The sequence below is a fragment of the Thalia democratica genome, chromosome 7 (assembly GCF_965202585.1).
Source record: "Thalia democratica chromosome 7, ktThaDemo2.hap1.1, whole genome shotgun sequence".
Classification (NCBI taxonomy): domain Eukaryota; kingdom Metazoa; phylum Chordata; class Thaliacea; order Salpida; family Salpidae; genus Thalia; species Thalia democratica.
Genome location: NC_139171.1, coordinates 29,955,290 through 29,975,756, shown reverse-complemented (window position 1 = coordinate 29,975,756; position 20,467 = coordinate 29,955,290). Strand labels below are relative to the sequence as shown.

At 24.8% G+C, this 20,467-nt stretch overlaps 1 protein-coding gene across 1 annotated transcript; it reads left to right on the top strand.

Annotated features, from left to right (window-relative positions):
* Positions 1–658: 658 nt before the first annotated feature.
* Positions 659–2,510, top strand: LOC145841236 (uncharacterized). Its single transcript, XM_082948602.1, has 5 exons — positions 659–694; positions 983–1,173; positions 1,473–1,634; positions 1,856–2,009; positions 2,136–2,510. Exons 1-5 carry the CDS (start codon positions 659–661, stop codon positions 2,508–2,510), a joined length of 918 nt encoding a protein of 305 aa, XP_082804728.1.
* The last annotated feature ends 17,957 nt before the right edge of the window (positions 2,511–20,467 follow it).

The following is a 20,467-nucleotide window of genomic DNA, read 5'->3' as shown; positions in this document are numbered from 1 at the left end:
TCATATAGTTGACCATCAAAAGCAAAAAAAAAACTAGTTTTTAATTTTATAAACCTTAATTGACACAATTAAGGTGGCTTGTTTTTCAATAGTAATTACAATATGTTTTTTAAGTCAATCTATAGCTATCCTAGTGCAGCTAATTTTAAAGAAGCTCGTTATTGTTTAGTTTATAATAAAACAGATTAATTAACCTTAACTGATTGAATTTGATAAGCACATGTGCTTTGATGTGATTAGTTTAAAACAGTTACTTTTTTGAATTTTGCTATATCACTTTAACACTAACTAAACTCATAGCTGTTTCAATGACATAATTTAAGCATATTAATTGGTAGTGCAGTGTTAAGTAATAACTTATGATTTACTAATGTAGTATTTAAATTCTTACAAGATTATTTGAATTTTAATCATGAGTACAATAAAATTAAATATTATAACAACGTGGAGAATGGTAGAGTTTAAACTTTTAAAAATTTAACAAACTTTTGTGAAAAATTAATGTATGTTGGCATTCTATTTTGTAAAGATGATTTATTAAGAACCAAAAGTAACAATTTTCAAATAAGTTTTTATAAAATTTGATGACAGTAAACTGGGAGAAACCAAGACACTTATTCAAAAACAATTAATTTCAGTATTTTGTGTTACTCAAAAAATGGAAACTGAAGTTGACCAACCGAAAGCTACTCTTGTGAACCTAACTAATTCTGAAAAAAAATTAAAAAATATTTTACCCTATTGTCGTTATGTAGGCTTGGTTAGTCTAACTTGTATTTATTAAACATCGTTTTACTTACTAAAAAAAGGACTGTGAACAAAAAGCAAAATGATTTGTTTTGCTTCAGTTTACACCTAAGAAAGAAAAAGTTGGGGTTTTTTTTTACTTTCTTGTGTTGTATTGTTTGTATCGAAGAATATTTCACAACGACTTTAAACAATTTGCTAATAAACAAAACACCTTAGTATGTGTTATTTTTAGGACACAGAATACCCAGGAGATCCCATGGGGACTGATAAAGATTATAAGATACCAAATAGAAGTCAGGCAGCGTTTGAAATAATGAAGAGGAATTGTGATGTTACTAATCCCGTTACTATCGGGATGTCATTCTGGGATGCAAATTACAGACTACGTTACAGGGAGAACTTTGTTATGAAATTTCCAAGAGAGTTAGTTTTTTTTTTAATCTTTAAAACATTTTATGTTGCCTTTTTTTTAAAACATAAATATGAGTCACAATATTTTAAGGTATTATGGTTTAGGTTTAGGTAAACTATCAGTAAATACTTGTAGATAATTAAGTTATATATATTTTTTTAATAAAATTTATATAATTTGAAATAATGCTTCAATAATGATTTTATTAATAGCGTAAGTAATTTAGAACGCATTCCATCATAAAAACTTTACATTACATATGCGATTTAAAAAGCTCTAGTATAATAACTCTATAACACTTATAATACAGGGGTGATCTATCAACAGAAGAATCAATTGAATATATGAAAGGTAGAGGCATAGATTTGTCACTGAACGAGACGTACGGTATCACAATTCCAGAATTTAAAAACTTTCTTCGGAAAACAAGATTGATGAAAAATCCAAACTTGTTTTGGGTCACGTTTCAAGGGTATATATATATATTAAGAAAAAGTAAAAAAAAAAAAACCTAGAACATATCTAAGAATGTTATAAGAAACCTTGTATAAAAAACAGTCTTAATAATAAAGCTTAGTAAATAAATGCTTTGATATTGAATGACGAACAAAATAAGTTAAAATTTTTAACCTTAATTTTTACATTAGTTGTTTTTAACTTAACTAATACATGAAAAAACATTTAAACTTTTAGATCCCGAGATTTGGCTTACGTTCTGAAGTTAGCAACAGATGATTATTACAAAATACAGAATGTAAAACAGTTCAACTATATGGTAGCTAGTTACTTTCCAAATTACATAGATTTGAAGCATTTAGTAACTTCCTGCGACGATTTTTTAGAGATTGTTAGTTCTTGTTTTGTTTATATTTTTAAACATGTGAATACTTAATAATTCATATTACTTATATCGTAGTTAAATCTATTTAAGACAAAAAAACTATATCCTAAAAAGTATTCAATCTTTTCACAGGCGAGAAACAAATTAGAGTATATATGCAGAAAATGCCATGTTCACGTCATAAACACAAACTGCCCGGCTTTTGATGACGCGTACATGACAGTTGGGTTGTACATCCATATTCTCACACAGCTGCAGCACATCAACCTGGGACTGTTCACGAACATCCTGTGGAATATGGGGAGTGACCTTAAGCGAATTAAAGAAAATGATCCAGCTAAGCGCGTCAAGTTGCAACAACGGAAAAACAAGAAAAAGAAGAAAAAGAAGAGAAAGAAGAATTTCAACAAGATAAGCAAGAAAAGCCTTCCTGCTAACAACGTCAAATTGCAACAAAAACTCCCTAACATTGACGATAGAAAAGAGTTTCCCCCGCTTGGTCAATGAACAAGAGAGCTAAAGAGTTCAATGCTATCGGAAACCCGTAATACTAAGTTAGAAGTATCATTATCTTCTATAAGTCATTACAGAATACTCTGAAAATAACTGATGTGTAAATGAGCTGTATTTAAAACTTATTTAATATGCATAACATTTATAAATTTTATACATTCAGCTACTTCTTACTTCAGTTTATTTCCGTGTTTTGTGTTATTGTTTGACTTATAAGTTCCGTCTTACATATAATTTTTTGTATTATGTCAATAAAAATGTTTGCTTCTGAAATTATTTGCATAAATTTTTGTAATATAGTCTAAGATAATTTTAGTATTTAGTCTAAGATCAAACAAATGTAGAAGAAAATACGTTCAGACTAGTTAACTACTTGATTAGTGCTATATTCTACGCTAAAGATTAAAAAACAGGTTGAAGAAACCGAATAATATTAAAGAATTTAATCAAATTAAAAAAATAAAGAAAGAACAAATTTATGAAAGTACAATAATATCAAGCATTCTTTTGTGTAAAAAATAAAAAATAAACTTTGAAATTAAAAGAAATTTATTAAGTTATTTTACTATGTACAGCACCACTAAGTGTGAAAAGTAAAACAAATACTATTTTAATATATTTAATGTTTTTTAAAGTTTATCTATAGTTTTTACTTTACTGTACTGAATTTAGTAATTCGAGAACCTCCTTAACTAGTCTAAGTAATCAAATAGTTTATGAATAAACTACAGTTTTTTGTTCTAGAAAAGTTTGTTTGAACAAATCGCCTTATAAATTGTTTATGTTGGTTTTGTTAACGAAATAATGTCAATTAGCATTCTCTAGTTAGTCAGACATTAAGATTGCTGCATATACTTCTATAAACTTGTCTTTAAAACTATAGCTTTTACTTTAATCTTTGTGATACAAAATATCCTATCATTTCTAGATCGTTCCGTTCCAAATTAGAAACAATATGCCCTTAATAATCCAAAATTGGAAGGCTAGTAGCATAATACCTTTTGTAAGTTTCAAACCACTATACAATCTTTCAGCTTTAATTTTTACTTTTCATTACAAGTCTCATTATATTTATTATAAGTCTTAAATTTCCCGTCAATTTTTCCTAAAGCCTTTTTCTAATCTTCATTCTGAACCCCAAAAAACCTTATGTCAGCCACTTGTTGCTACCACCTGTCGCCCCCTTACTATTCTCTCAAAATATTCCAATTTCAAATTAACTTAAATTGGATGGTCTTTTAGATATATTGACGTAATTATATTCTAAGTTTAAGATTTTTATATTCGAATTACTTATATGTTATTTTGATGCTAATTATTTATGGACAGTTTTGCTGTCTACAGAAAAGCAAGGAACCTAAAACTCTTTTTTCAACTTTACAGTAAAATCGGTATTAAATATATACTCATTTTTGTTATACTATACATAAGTTAAAACGAGTTTTTATTTGTTTAGCACTAAAAGAAACCGGACTAACATCAAAGCACCATTTCTTGACATTCTGCGACTTAACGTCGTCCTAATCACCTAATTACAAATTTAAATCATTAAAAACTATCTATTTTTTAAATGGTTAATGGTTCGTTTGTTTTCTTTAGTATTTATTTAGAGTTATTAATCTTGCTTGTGTTTTTCTATTATTTTGCCGATAAAACAATAGTTCATTAAAAGTAATTGATAAAACCGTTATAAATGTTTTAAATAACATGATTTTTCCTTGTGATTATTAATATATTTTTAATTTTATGCGTTTAACTTTTGAAATTTTAGCAAGTTCTGTAATAATTCCCTAAGCTTATAAAACAAAATTAATTAAAGTTGTTTGAAAATACTTCGTATAATATTAAAGCAAATAAGTCTTTTTTTTTAGCATTATTACAGTATCAACTTTGTAATGTTGCTTAAGCTGAGCTATATTGTATTGTCGCTTGGTAAGTTAGGTTGCTTATTAAGTAGTTGTTACCTAGTACCAAATTGCATACTTGTTTTAGCTAAAAGATTAACTGAGGTTTCAAAACTTTAATAAGATTTACTATTATTTAACTAAAAATTACTGAATACTCCAAACTAAATATCGGATTCGTTTTTTAGCATACTTTTTATTACAATTACATTTAACTAAAACTTAATTGAACTGATATTTTCAAGTAAGTATAAGTTTATGCAAAATCTAGATAAAACGAAGACATTAGGATTTGACAATTAACTAGAAAGTTCTTGTAGACTTTAATTTCGCACACGCACTGCATGTAATCGAATCAGCTATAAAAGTCAAAAATTAAAAGTTTTCAAGTTTTTTTATGTTTTAGGACTTCATGTAATCCTAGGTAAGCGTTTATTTGGTTGACAATTATTAGTAAGATATGCAGAGAGAGAAAGCAACTTAAAAGTTTTTGACAGTAAATGACAATAAGCAGTAAAATTTCCTATACAAGGCGATATTTAACACTATCAATAACTCAGGATAAAAACTAAATGGGCAGTGCAGTGTGCACTTTTTTGGGCAACTATACTACTTAGTTGCAATTTTCCTAAATTTGGTTTGCTCTTTAGTATTTGATCATTAATACTGAGGTAGCAAAAAATTAACAAGTAAATATCCAACATATACTAGATATTTATTAATGGACACTTATAAAAAATTGGAATAATACAACCTTTTGGGGCAATAACCTTAAAAGTTGCAATAACTAAATCACACTAAATATCCTGGGGTGGATAATGAAGATCAGAAAAAGGTTTAAGGGATTTTTGACGGGATAATTAAACTCTACATCGAATATTGTGGAGATTGTAATAAAAAGTAAAAATTGAAACTGAAAATTTGACAGCAGAACTATGACTTACATAATTTTCTGAGATTTGTTTGCCGGTTCCTGATCATTAATAGGTGATTTTTTTTCAATTTTTTGGAAAGGGGTAATTAAACGGTATACTTTGGTATTTTTTCCTAGATACTTTAAAGTATAAGCTAAACAGTTTTATCAAGGTATTAGATCTAATTTCACATTGATAAAAATCAGAGTTTTTCAGTTGGTAATTTATTGCTAACGAAACCGACAAATACAATTTACAAGGCGTTAGTAAGAAAATAAGTTTGTCAAAAAACACTTACATATCACAGAGAACTTGTAGAATATATATGCATATTATTAATGTTTGATTTGCTCTAGAAACATGCTAACATTTTGAAGTACATACTTACGCGATTGAGCTTGTAAATTACAGATATATTTTAAAGTAAAAAATTGATACCTTATTATTAAAGCAGTATTTTACTTTTGTTTTTGTCATTGCATATTTTTCTATAATAACAAACATTTTTTTAAAGTATTTAAAGTTAAGTAATATAAATAAATTTTGAAAAATATTTTTGTTTTCTTTTTGATAAACTCCTTTGATATAAGTAGTGGGAAAGAAACTAAAAAAATTAATCGATTATAAAAAAATCAAACAGCTTTTGAAAACACCCAAAAATTTTAAACTAAAATAAAACTACGCCACAAAATAGGACGACTATCAAAATTAGTCAATTGTATAAGAGTTTCTGTTACCTAACTTATTTTTTTTAGTAATTTGTAGTTTGGTTTTCGTTAGAAACGCCTAATTTAATTAAAATAAGTCTTAACACTTAAAAATACTTATTTTTTTTTTATTAATTACTAATAACTATCAACTAAAACTTTGTATATATATATATATGGATATATAATATATTAAAAAATATATATTTAATGTTAAACTCACAACAAACAACTTTATTTTATTAAAATCACACGTAATCTTATTTTTGAAATGTCTATGCTTGTAACAACTCAGTAATTAAACATACTTAAAGTAGAAACCGAAGAAGATGAAGAAATGAGAAGCAGAATGAATTTTTATTTACTTTATTTATTTGTAATTTTATTTACTATCTGTTTAATTTATTTATTTTATCACTATTTTTTCAGTTTATTATTACCACTTTTTTATAATCTTTATACACAATAACGCACAGCCAATCTCGACTGGTAGTAAGTCTTTTATTATTTATCAAAATAACTTTTTTTTTTAAACTGTACTGCTTCATTATACAAAAGTTGCACTAAAATAAGTATATACTCGAATTTGATCGATTGTAAGTTGTAACAAAATTTTTGAACACTAATAGACTTGTTATAGTTTTTGTATTATATTTTCATCTTAAAAAACTTACGACCTAAGATTTCTCTTTTTGTTATAAAAAATGTTTATTGGGTCACAAATCAAACATTATGAATTAATAGTGCATATGACAGACACTATAAATTACCTTCCCATTTATGTATTTGTAGAGTTGTAAATATTAAACAAGATAATTTTTAATAGGCAGTAATTTAAAAATATGAAAACAACAAGAAAAAACAGTTTTTGTTAAACTTTTTCAAACTACTAAAATTTTAAAAGATTAAAATTAACTAATGAAATAAGATAGTTAATCCAGTAACATACTCTATATTTTATGTTGAATTGATATTATTATAAACTAATTATTTTAGATTTAGGTTAAAAATATACATTAAAAAAATTCTCTACTAATATCACATAAAACAGTTTAAACTATTTATGCTTTGAGTTGACAAATACTTTTAAACGAACACACCTTTATACCTTAACTTTTGGTAGAACTTTGTAATAAAAAATTCGAACTTTAAAAAAAAATTGTGTTTCTTAGCTAAAAAATCTAATATATTTTGATGTTTTTAAATAGCAAAGTAAACAATCATAGTTTTTAGCACAATTAAATTGTAAGGTGTTATATTTATCGCATAAATATTCTAAAACCCTTAGTGCATTGATTTTTTATTTGCACCTTGTTTAATTCAGAAAGTTTATAGACTCAAATATTTCAACGGTTTTAAGATAAACAGCTTGTAGTTTTTATAATGTTTTTATATTGAAATTGTTTTTCACTAGTTATTTTAGCAAAATAAATAAGACATGAGTTAATTGTTTGTGTATAACGGTTCACATCTGACCAACTACTAATGAGCTACTTATTAATTATAAGAATGTTATTAGTTAAAAATAGTAAACCTTAAAACATGGTACGATAAAGAAATATAGGTATTTTTTTTACCACGTAGTTAAATTACTATCATAAATATAAATGATCAGTATACCTACATTTGTTTATAATAAAACTTACAGGATTAAAGTTTGTAAAAAGCCTATAAAACCCTCTGAATTCGATCACTTTGTGAAATGTTGTTTGAACTTAACAAATCCTTTATTAAAAGTTTATTATAACTTGTTATTTTCAATATTTACTTTTATGTTTCTAGTGCTAAAATAATTAGAAAAAACAAGCAATTAGTTATTTAAACTTTATCGTAATCATAAGTATGAAAAAATTACCTTTATCTCGTTACCTAACGAGTATAAGAGCTTAATTCCGTTTGAAGAAGATCTTACATCTTTTACTAAATTAAATTTAAAAAATTATGTAAGTTTTATACTAAATTAAATCAACTTGGGAAAGTTTTTACTTCAAAACAATACTATTATGTTCATTTTCGAAATTAAAAACATTATTTATATACCTTTTAGTTAAATTAAACACACTTATCAAAATAAAATAAACATTAATTACTTTATAGAGAATATAATCATAACTTAATCTTAGTGAATATTAAATTAAGATATGGTCAACTACTTATAATTACGATACTTTTTTATCACCTTGTTTGGATTGGTTAAAATCATTTTTAGTTTTGATTAAGTCATTTTACAAAACTGAATGCTAACAACTTTAGAATTTTTACCAAGTAATTAGAACTGCGAAAAGTTTACTCTTCAAAACAATACGTCTATGTTTGATAACAAACTAAACTTTCAACTATAAATTGTTAAGTATATTGTTTATCAAAATTAAACACTTGTCTAAACAAACTTGTGTAGGTAAGAAATAGGTGAAGTTTTGAAAAGAGATAAGTTTATTTAAGTAAATTGAATTTAGGTAAATATGAAGCTAAGATGAGGTCATGTAGATGTTGTTAATATCACGTTGTGTAATAAACACTTTTCACTATTTCTCATGTTATTTAGTTTAAAACAATCAGATAAAAATATTACTCTTCAGTTATGTATAACATCATTTAAGACAAATACTAAACGAAATGCGTTTGAAAACTTACTTTTACCTTTAACAAAAACAAATAACTTAAATCTTTTGATAGATTTCGGAGAAAAAATTCGTTTTTAAAACTTAGCCGCCATGAATTTTATAAAAAATTATTGCTTTCGCGTATGAGTTTATAATAAAAAGCACTTTTAAAAGTTTTTAAGACAACAAAATAAAAAATTTAGAAATTTTTAACGCACAAATGCAAGTTTGTTTTAAAACTACGCGTATAATATTCGAGCTTATTTAAGCTAGTTTTCTTCTGCTTGTTCGACCTTAAAAAACAAATTTAATGTAAGTATATCAAAAACATTCACTGCTTACTTTATTAAACACAATTTATCTATTTAAAACCTGCGTCATTCAAATTAATATGTATAAAATTTTATAAGTAGTAAGTAAAACAATAAGTTTAGTTTTAGCTAGACTCAATTTTATATATACTTGACCATGGTTATTTAACAAAATTGTTAAACAACAATTATAAAAAATTTACGACAGTGATAAAGATACAAAATAAGCATATAACATAACAACTAAGAAAATGTTTTGAGAAAGATTATAAAAAAATTGTTATACACAGAAAAACCACAAATAAAAATTGTTTAAAAACCAAACTAAATGAGATATTAAAAAGTATTCTCTTAAAATCTTGTCCTAAAACTTTTCCTAAACTTGCATAATTTACACTACAAACTAAAATAATTAACTTTTATTTTTAAAGTTATTATTTTGTTAATTGATAGACTATCTTTATTATACAGTACAAGCATTTTTCTGTTTTTTATAGATATCTTATAAAAGGATTAGGAAAAATTGTGGTAAAAAATTCAAGCTGTATTTATACTTTTGTTTTTATAGCATAAGTTTACCATAATGTTAGTTTAATCAAACTACGTTTTATATTTTATTTTTTTTAGAACAAATTTGTTTGTCTTCCTTTCCACAACAGTTGATATAATGAGTCTTTGTAAATAACGTTTAGTTTTGAGCTTTAATTAAAAAGTTAAATTGTAAGTCGACTAAAAAACTACAAAATATTTTAAGATGAAAACATGTTTTATACTAAACAACTAAAATAGTGTTTACTTTATCAACATATATTGTGAACTTATTAATTTCATAACAATAATTAAAGTTAAAATAAACTTTTTACCTTAACAATTGTATAAAGTTTACTTTTCTTTTTCCACACTGTATTAAATAAACTAAATTTCTTATAACAAACTTTGCATAAGTTTTCTAACATTCCTCCAGAGACGTGTTTAGACTGGTTTTCTCTTTCCTGTGCAACCCCTGAAAAAACTGGGATAAACGTTATAAAAAAAATGAAAATTAATTTTTAATTATAAAATTTTACTAAGAATTCATATCTGTATGTTGAATTTTTATATCAAGTAAAGTTTAGTTTACATTTTTAAAAGAACTATGTCAAAAACTACATAGTTTTATAAGATTTTTTTTTAGAAAAAAATATAAACAGCATAAAAATTCTAAAAATTTATAATTACAAAGCTGCACAATTTAAGCCGAGAAACTTTTCATTCAAAATCAGCAAAAAAAAAACTTGAATGACTTTAAAACTCGAAGAAAATCATTTTTTATTTAGCAAATTTTTGAATTATAACATATTGTTTTCAATTTTTACAATACTATAAATACCGTAGTTTTACTTTGTTTTAATCATTTAAAAAAATTATTTTTCGCCTCAGCTATTAGTTAATTTTCAAAATTATAATCTGTGTTTGATTTAAATTAGATTTTAGGTAAACTATTTTAACTGTAACTGTTAAACTAATTAATTTATTAACATATCATTAAATATTGTTTTCTATTATTAAGACAAGGTGATTACTAATTTTTATTTGCAACTAGTTGCTTATTTTTTATGCATAAAATATTTAGTTATTTATGTTAGGTTCACAGTGTAGAGAAACATTATTACATTGTCATTAAAAACAATACTAAAGTTTTTGTTTTAACTAATCATTAAAAATTGAACCGCTGGACTACTTGTTAATGTTTTGCATTCTGTTTTGCTGGTAGTTTTTAATTTTTTGAAGTTTTAACATTTTTATGTTCCTAAGAGATTTTAGACATTTATGTAAACTATAAAAGTGTATTATTAAAAGCTACTACAGAAAATATTCTACTGCTGTATAAAAACAAAGTGCAAAAGCACTGAAAATAGTCTAGACACGCCCCTGCATTTCTCTAATAGCTTATGTTTAAATTGTTAGGCACTCTTTAAAAGACTTTTGAGTACCCATCTAAGTAGTAATAAACAATTACTGCTATTGTTTCATAGTTGTAAATATTTAATTAAATTATTACAATAAATTTTGTTGAGCTAATTTATAACTAATAATTACAACTTTATTTTCACCTGTACTTGACTTTGTAAAATATTTTCAGTTTCGCTCAAATCATTTTCACAAAACTAAATGTCGATAACTTTATTAGCTTTATAATAAGTAATAAGAATTACGAAAAGCTTTTTCTTAAAAATGAAACTGTTGTATTTGTTTACAAACTAAATTTTCAATTATAGATGGTCTAGTTCTTAAATAACATTTTTTTCCAAAAAGTAAACACTTATTAAAACAAAATTGTGTGAATAAAAAAATTTAAAACATTTCCCAAGATAAAACTGTCACTAAGTAAATTTAATCTTGGTAAATATGAACTTAAGATGAGGTGATATAGAAGTTATTTGTATCACATTGTGTTATGAATAAATTTCACTATTTTTTGTGCTATTAAGTTTCAAGTCTGCAAACAAAAAATCACTAGTCATTCTTTATTGCGCCCTTTCCAACAAATTTTTTCGTAATTGTTTTGCTTAGTTTGATATTGCCGTAATAAATCGACTGATAGTACTTTTTAAGACTTGTGATAAAAAATATCACTTTTCGAAAATTAGTTTGCATGAACTTTAAAGTAATGTATTTTTCCCACGAGGGTTAATGTTAATAAATACTTTTAAAAATTTAAACATCATTAACTTATAAAGTATCATAATTAGTGACGTATATAATACATATCTGTTTTGAAACTGCGTGTTTAATTAAGTATTTTCAAGCTAGTGCAAAATAAATAACAGACGTACTTATATTTTTTAACGGAGTAAATTAAATTTATATAACTAATATTCATTTTAACTAAGTTTGTATTATATGAAATAAGTTTCTAAACTAAAAATAAGTAATACGGTTTTTTGAAAAAAATAATTTAAGTTACGTTTTAGTCCCCAATAGCTTTAACTATGAATATCAATATCATGAACAAACTTTATTTTAAACGCAATTATAACAAACTAGCAAAGTAAACTAAGTAAATGAGACATGTAAAGTGTAACCCCTTAAGAAAAGTTTGTTAATCTGTGATGACTTAAACTTATAGTTTACCAAACCAATATACAAAGTTTATTTCGGTATTTGTTTAAGTAATACAATAATCAAAAAAAAATTCTAAAAAAAATCGGTAAAACTTTGTTTTAACACTTTTTATTGGGAAAGATATCTAAAAAATTAATTAATGTAAACAATGAGAAAGTTTTAGTATGAAATAAACTATTTTTTTCTTGTTTGTAAATAAACACTTTAAAAAAAAACAAACAGTTTCTAGTTTTGTTTCTTTTCTAGTTTTAATATTTGTATTACAATACCTAAAACGGTAACGGGTCAAGTATGCACAAAAACTTTTTTGCACGAAGAGTAAAATATGCACAAAGAGACTCTTTTGCACGAAGGGTCACTTTTGCACGAAGGGTCACTTTGCACAAAGACACTTTTGCACGCAGAGTCATTTTTGGACGAGATTAAAAAAATTTTAAAAAGTTACTGACTGAAGGTAAAAGTTAGGGGTAAATGTGAATATAAAATAAAAAACAAAAAATTAAAAACTACAGAAAAATATATCAAAACAAAGATTAGAAAAAAGTATAGAAAAAAATTAAACTAATAAAAAAACAAACAAACAAAAAACAGTAAGCAATCAGGGTAAAGGTTAGGGTTAACAGTGATAAAAAAATTTTTGTTCTCAAATCAATAAAAGTTATTTATCACAAAAAAAAGCTGAAAAATTATAACAAATAAACTATAAAAAAAAACTAAAAAAAAACAAAAAAGATGTTATCGACCGAGGATAAGGGTTAGGGGTGATAGTGATAGTAAAAAAATAGTAAAATGTAAAGAAATAATATAGTTTTTTTTTTACGCATGCAAAAGTGTTTTTGTGCAAATCTGGCCCTTTGAGCAAAAATGACGCCGTGCAAAAATTTATTCGTGCAAAAATATCCCTTCTTGCAAAATTTTCTTCGCGCAAAAGCGTCTTCATGCATATTTGACCATTCGTGAATATTAGACTCCTACTAATTTAAAACACAGTAATTTCCTACTTGATTATGCAATTTCTTAGGTACGCACTTACTTCTAAATACAAACTCTTTACTCAAAATGCCTTAATTGTATAAACATTTTACAAAAGTAATTTATATATTTGCCTAATCCATTTGAACACATATTAATCATAAAATACTTCGATTTGTTAGCGAACGGAGCGAATATTTACAGTCGTCAACTTTGAAATGCTATTATTCCTGAAATACAATAGGTTGTTCACGCAAAACAGATAGGTAGTGTTTACCTATTTAATTTTCATCCAACACTATTAAATAAAGGAGTTTTGAATTAAAGCAAACAAGCTAAGTTTCTAAATATGATATTAAACAATTTATTATCATCGTAACTAAAAACTATTTAATTATTTAAACGACTTAGTGTGAACTAGAGACTAAATAAAAGCTCAAAAGTAGTATTTGAACTTTAAGTTTTAAAAAAACACATGAGGAAAAAAAATCAAAACCGTATATAAGACTGGTTTTTTTATTTCAAAGTATATAATTATATACACCTGTTGAAAAACTTCTACTTAGACAAAAAACAGTTAACTATGGTCAGTTAAAAGTTTTACGTAATGTTTTAAGTAAATATAATTTTACCACGTGTGGTTAATATTAAAAATGTTGTTATTTGTATTTTTTAATGTTATTAAGAGGTTTAAAGTTAACTATTTTTTAATGAAACTAGCTCTAAAATTCGGGTTTCATGCAACCTATTCCTTGACAATGCATCGATAGCTGACAAAACTGAATAACGCTTCAGAGCTTGTTATTAAAATATTAGTGCTTTGAGCATATAAACTATAAAATAATTAATAACTACGTTTTTTATCATATGATTCCTATCATTTACTCAATTTGATGTAAAATGATTTTTTCTTTCAGAAACTCGTCATAACTACTATCTGCTTGTTGTTTTTGATAATGGAATCCGTCAAAGTTGTTGACAGCGATCCATCTAACAGGTAGAATATTATTACTAGTTATCTTACTTTTGAATGTTCATAAAAAAGTTACAAAATTTAAATAAATTTGTATTGCAGAACTAGTGCTGGATTACCAAGAATAAGCAGGAGAAGACAAAACACTTACAAACCAAAAGTAAGTGTATAAATAATTCAAACACTCTTTAGATATAGAAACGACTAAACATTTTAATAAACAGTTTTCTTTAAAAACCTTAAGTTTTTTCTATTTTTAATAGAAGAAAATAAAAGAAAAAATATATATACTTTACCTGAATTCAAAACAAATTATGCTTTATAAGAAAAACATAAAATTAATAAGTATTTAAAAGTAATGTTAGAATACTTACATTTTCTAAAAAGTATAAAAAAAACTACATATATATATTAAAACTTTGACTTATACTTTTAAAACTAGTAAAATATTCTATAAAGGAAGAAATATGCATAAAAGATGGTGAAATGTGTCCTTATTCAAACTATTTTATTGAGGAACAATGGCAAGGTTCTAGTTATTACAGACTTCCTATAAATAAAAGAAGTTCTTCACCTTGGTCATACTAGTATGTTTGTTACAATATTTTGTATCAAAAATTAGGTTAAATTTAAGGAAGTAATCGTTACTAAATTTTATATTTTATAACTGTATGTTTGTTGTAGTATATTATGGTAAAAATATCTTAAATTTATAAAAACTGACTGTCATTGAGATAAACAAATAAAATTTTTACAAATAAAAAGAAATAAAAGTTACAGAAACTTACTCAAAATTATTTGAGACAAAAAGCTTTCTAACAAAATACTTTTAGTTTTTCATATGCTAACAATTTCAACATTTTTACAGTTATGACTACGACTACGATAGGATTCCAGCCAGGATACTGATGGCCTGTTGCAACTGCAGGAATTGCGTTGAAAGGGACGGCTTCGGCTCGTTTGTGAAAGACGGCAACAGGAGGTACTCTTTTCAGGTGACAGTGCCCAAGGAAGTGAAGAAAAGAAGCGTCGCTGATGGCGGTGAAATTTGGATAACGACCATTTTGAACGTTCCGGTTGGTTGCACATGCAGTGTAGCGTCGATGAGTTAATTTAAAGCGGTGCGTCAAATAATTTTAAGTCAACAGTATTTTTTATAATTTGCTATAAAATTAGTTTATATGCAGTTTCACAGTTTTAAGTGTTTATGTTACAGTAAAACAAGTACAAAATCTTCATTATTAATATATACATAAAAGTATATTTATTAAGATATACTTGTATAAGACTGAGACTGATTTTTGTTGATGGTTCTAACCATTTTTTATTTTTGTTTATCTAAAATTCAATCCTGTCCGGTCTTTAAAATCAAAAGAGGAAGACTACCTTCATCCCATTTTAATTAATACTTTATTATGAAAGTATATTTTAAAACAATTCCGTTGTTTACACATAAGTCTAACATTATATTGAAAAAAATTATATAAAGTATTTAGAAAATAAGCAAAATATTTTACAACAAGCTTAAAATTTTACCAATGGTATTCGCATTACGTTAATTTTAACTTCTTTTTCATCTGTAATTAATCTTTAATTTTGCTTTTTTTTTTTTTGCTTTTACGAATAAATACTGTATTATCGTTTATATTTATTCTAAATAATAAATTGATGTTTACTTTTGTTTAATTATCCATCTTTTGAATAACTTCATGATTTTTTTTGTCACTTTGATAAAACTTTGAAATCGTTTCTTATATTTGGCCTGTAAACAGCTAATTAAAGCGTGAAATATACCTTGTTTATTGAATTTGTGAGTCTTTTTTGTGAAAATAATTGTTAAAAGCTTCATAAAACTTTCTTTCGATTGTAATGTTATAAAAACTGATTTGTAGCTAACCTAATTCGTGAAATACTAAAAATTCAAGCTTTTAGTCTCGCTATAAATACCCAGTCATTAAGTGATTTTTATTTAAAAAACTGAACTGACTTTTAATTTAGTTAAAATCTAATTATTTTCATATATTAAAAATGTTTTTTTAGAGTAACTAGATTTAAACATGCTTAACTAGTAACAAGTATTAAAAATAAATTTTTTTATACACAATTCTAATTAGATATGTTTAATTCGGTTTTATTAGTCTTTATGAACTGTTATAAAAAATAAATAGAATTTTTATTGAATTAAAAAGTATAACGCATAAATTGTAAAAATTTCTATCATTTATACGGAAAAACTATTTCACTTAAAATACTTTGAATGACATTTTTTATCATTTTTTTCAAACTATGATTTTTAACTGAATAATTGGAAAAGTTATAATATTTATAACAATAGATAAAACCATAACCAAGCATAGCTAAATTATTAAAATTAAATAGTTTTAGGTAATAAAAGTTTGTTACTAGGTTAATAAGGACGAAACTAGGTCGCAGAGTGTCACAAAAGTTTATGTTGGTGTTAGTGCAATTTAGTTTATTACATTGAATTAATAAACAGCGAATAATAAAATTAGATTAAAAAATAACAGGTTATTTAAATAACGGAAATCATTTAACTTATTAACTTTACAAGAAAAGTGACTTTTACAATATAGCTTTCATTTTTGATCTACCAAATCAGGTCAACTGGACAAAAATGTTTTAGAGTTCTGGCCGTTAGATAAACAGAACAATTGTCCATATGTTAAACTAGGTATTAAAAAAAAAAATAAGTTTAATAACATAAAGTTTTTAACTAAGGACATAACTACGTTAATACATCTCAGATAACACCCAAAATTAAGTTAATTTTAAATTTGGAATATTTATAGGATAGTAAAGGGAGGTAAGTTGTAAGGCGGCAGCGACTAACTTGCAATAGGTAATCTATATGTATTCAATAGGTATAACTTGCAATAGGTTGTAATGAAGAGTAAAAAGGTTGTAATTAAAAATTGGCAAAAAGACTAAAACCTTACCCTAGATGTTATCAAACTTTCCTACCGGTCCCTTATCAGAGAGGTAATTGCTTTTTTTTGCCAATGCGGTGTTTTTAGATATAAGTTTCGAAAACCTTGTCTAAGATACTCTAAAATAATACTAAACAGAAAAATGCAGTAGGTTTAATTTTATACTGATAAAAATTATAATCAGAGACCGTCAGTTAATAGTATTTGCTAAATAAAATAGAAGATAAAGTTACAAGGCGTTTGGTACGAAAAAAAAAATTGTCTAAGATACACTTGTCCGTCACAAAAAAGTTATAAAACATTCTTAACATTTTTCTTAATACTTAAATTTGTTTAGAAATCAACTAGAAGTTTAAAAGTACTCTAGTGAGTAAATTTGATAATTATAACATACAAGTTCTGATAAGCTTTTGAACCAGCTCAAAGTATATTGTTTAATTTTGTTACACTTTGATCTTATTGTTGTACACTGTACAACTACCAAAGTACTCTCTTAAAGAAATTCATAAGTTATTATCTAGAGGACCGGCTACTAGGGTGTTTTCAAATACAGAGCTACCTTTGAGTTTTTAGTTGTAAAATCTTTTTTCAACTTGACAAATACCATAATAAGTGAAAAAAATAGTAAGATTTTAACTGATTTGAAGAAACGTTTATCTTGTCGGAGTTTAATTTTATGAAAACCACCCCAATACAAGCTATATGGGAACCAAAAAATAAGTCTAATAACTACTAGCTGGAATTTTTTACATTTAGTAACTATCCTATAAATACATTAAGCTTAACTTAAAACAGTTTAAAGAATTGTTTTCGATGCAATTCTTGATTTTTGTATTTTTTAACACTCTTTCTTGAATTTTTCTTAAGATTTTAAATCCATAATTGCCATCACAACACTTTCTTTAAATAGTTTTAAACTGTTTTAAATTTGTTTATGTGATAATTGCTTATATAACTGAAAATAAGTATAATAAAACTTTAAACTACAATTAAAATTTATTAAATGCTATTAGCTACAGTTGTTTTTGAGAATACTCTTTTGTGGCGTGTAAAAGCTATAAAACAACTTATAAAATTTGTTTGAAAAAGATAAATAAAGTTTATGTAATAGAGTGTCAACAGAACTAGAGTCATTTATAAAACATATAACAAGTAAAAGCCTTACTAACACTATAAATTAAATGGTCGTAGTTAGCCTAAGTAAATGTTACAAATGAAATTATAGTAAATTACAACTAACTTCTATATTTATTACACAACCCTCTTAAAAGTTAAATTTTGTTAAGAACTGAACATGTTTATAATGTCATAGATAAAATATTTAAAATGTTATATAATTAATTATAATTAGACTATTCAACGTATTAATTTTGAAATTAAGCGTACATTATGATATAGAAATATCTACTAACTTGCAATTAAGGAGATGTTTTTTTTATTGTGATTTGTAAGGAAACTTGTGTTTAAACTTATTGATAACTAAATAAAAAGTTGTGTTTAAACTGAAATTTTGACCATTATTTATCTTTCCTGCAGAAATAAAAAGGCTGCACAGGTGAATCCCTGTAAAAAACACTTATATAAAAGGGTACTAAATTTTTAATACTTTATTATTATATCAAGCATTAGTTTAATCAAGCTTTTATTTCATTCACATCTATACATATATTTTAGTAATTTCACAGAAAAACCTAATACCTGTAATTTAAAAAAAAAACCTTAACTAAAAATTCTTTAATTTTTAGTATATAGTATTTTTATATACAACATGTATAATACATTTTATTATTACAAAAATAATAAATAAAACTTAAATGTTACTTTTTTTTTCAGATATTAGTGTTTTTGCATAGAAAACAGTTTTAAACTGAAAACTGTTCAAAAAATTCCTTATCTTCTATAACTATAATTTGTAACAATAGTTTTTTAATTAATTTATAATTTTCGAACCGTTACTTATAAAACCATAGGAAATATACGGAATGCGATTATGCAAACATAATATAAGTATATAACAAATAAAGTACAAACAAACAAAAAACTAAAATACAATACTAACATCCGAGGTAGCTGTTAGACATGTAATTTTGCATCGCTAGACTTAAGTATACCACATATATTAGAGTTTGTTTAAAATATTATAACATGTAGGTATAATTTATAGCATTATACTTAAACTCTTAGTTTAATAACCATAATTAAGTTAAATAAACATTGAAATTAAGCTTATGTCTAACTACAGTTGACTCCTAATTTTGTTACACACTGTTATTTAACAGTTAAATTATAAGATACTTTGTTTGTTTGTTTATACTCTCTTTTAAGACTTTAACAAGTTCATTAAAGTGTAAAATAAGCTCTTAACTGTATTATCTTAAAACCATATATTTAAAATCAAGTTGAAATTATTATTTAGCAGTGTTTATTAACTTGTGGAAAATGTTTGACAATTTTTTCAGTTAGCAAAAAAAGAGCTTTTTAGTACTATGGTAGATTATAATTAACTCATTATTTAAACTTATGGAGAACTAAATAAAAATAGAGTTCATTTAATCAAAGTGGTATTTTCATCATTATTTAACTAGCTTACTTATTTTTCTGCGCAAATTAATAAAGTTGCATAGGTATAAACTTATTAAAATCACTATTATAAAAGGAATTACTTAAACTTGAAATATGATACTACTAAACTGGTTACCTATGATTTCTACTTTTAATAAAACTCACAAAACATGAAGTTTTATTACTAAAACTTATTTTAACTTTAAATATAGCAATATGAACTAGAAACTTAAAACATCAAGTTTTTGATAATGATTTCAAGAAGTTTTTTGATGAAGTTTGAAAAAATTAGATTTAGACTCTAAATAAGTATTACTAATTAGCTTTTTATAATATTATAATACAGTATAGGTACATGCTTTTTTTAATTAGTTAGCCTGTATACCTAAAGTTTTCATGGTCAAGATTATTTAATAACATAAAACTAATAAAGTCAAATCTTTATTTAAAACTGCATGTACAATATGTGCATAGGTGAGAACTTTGTAACCACTGATAAAGGAAACAGTTTAATTTGAACTAATGAACTATGCACTATTTTAATAAAATTATGTATATTATTTATTGAACGACAAAAAAAAGCGCTCAAAAAGTTTGGTCTTAGGACCAGGTGTACAAAGGAACCTTTCGGTTATTGAGTCGTACACCACATGCTTATAAAGTTTCTTACGAGCTATCACACATAGTTTTTTTATCGTTTAAATATTTAAATCTTTAGTAATAAAACAATCTGTTAAGCAAAAAGAAAAATGAAAGTAAATAAAACTAAACGAAAATATAATTTTAAATGACTAAAAAATAAGACAAAACTGTAGTATGAGACATCACCAATGTAAAAACAGTATCTCAACCATAAAAACTTGTTTTAATTAAAAATATCTATATAGTTTAAGTGTTAACGGTTATTAATAAAAACATTTTATATTTTTTAGAATATTAAAATTTAAAGTTG

What these genes read in the sequence shown, in the direction of transcription:
- LOC145841236 (XM_082948602.1), top strand. Translation starts at nt 659, where the DNA reads ATGGAAACTGAAGTTGACCAACCGAAAGCTACTCTT. An exon ending in ACCAACCGAAAGCTACTCTT is followed by an intron (nt 695 to 982) that starts GTGAACCTAACT and finishes TGTTATTTTTAG; the next exon opens with GACACAGAATACCCAGGAGA. An exon ending in GTTATGAAATTTCCAAGAGA is followed by an intron (nt 1,174 to 1,472) that starts GTTAGTTTTTTT and finishes CTTATAATACAG; the next exon opens with GGGTGATCTATCAACAGAAG.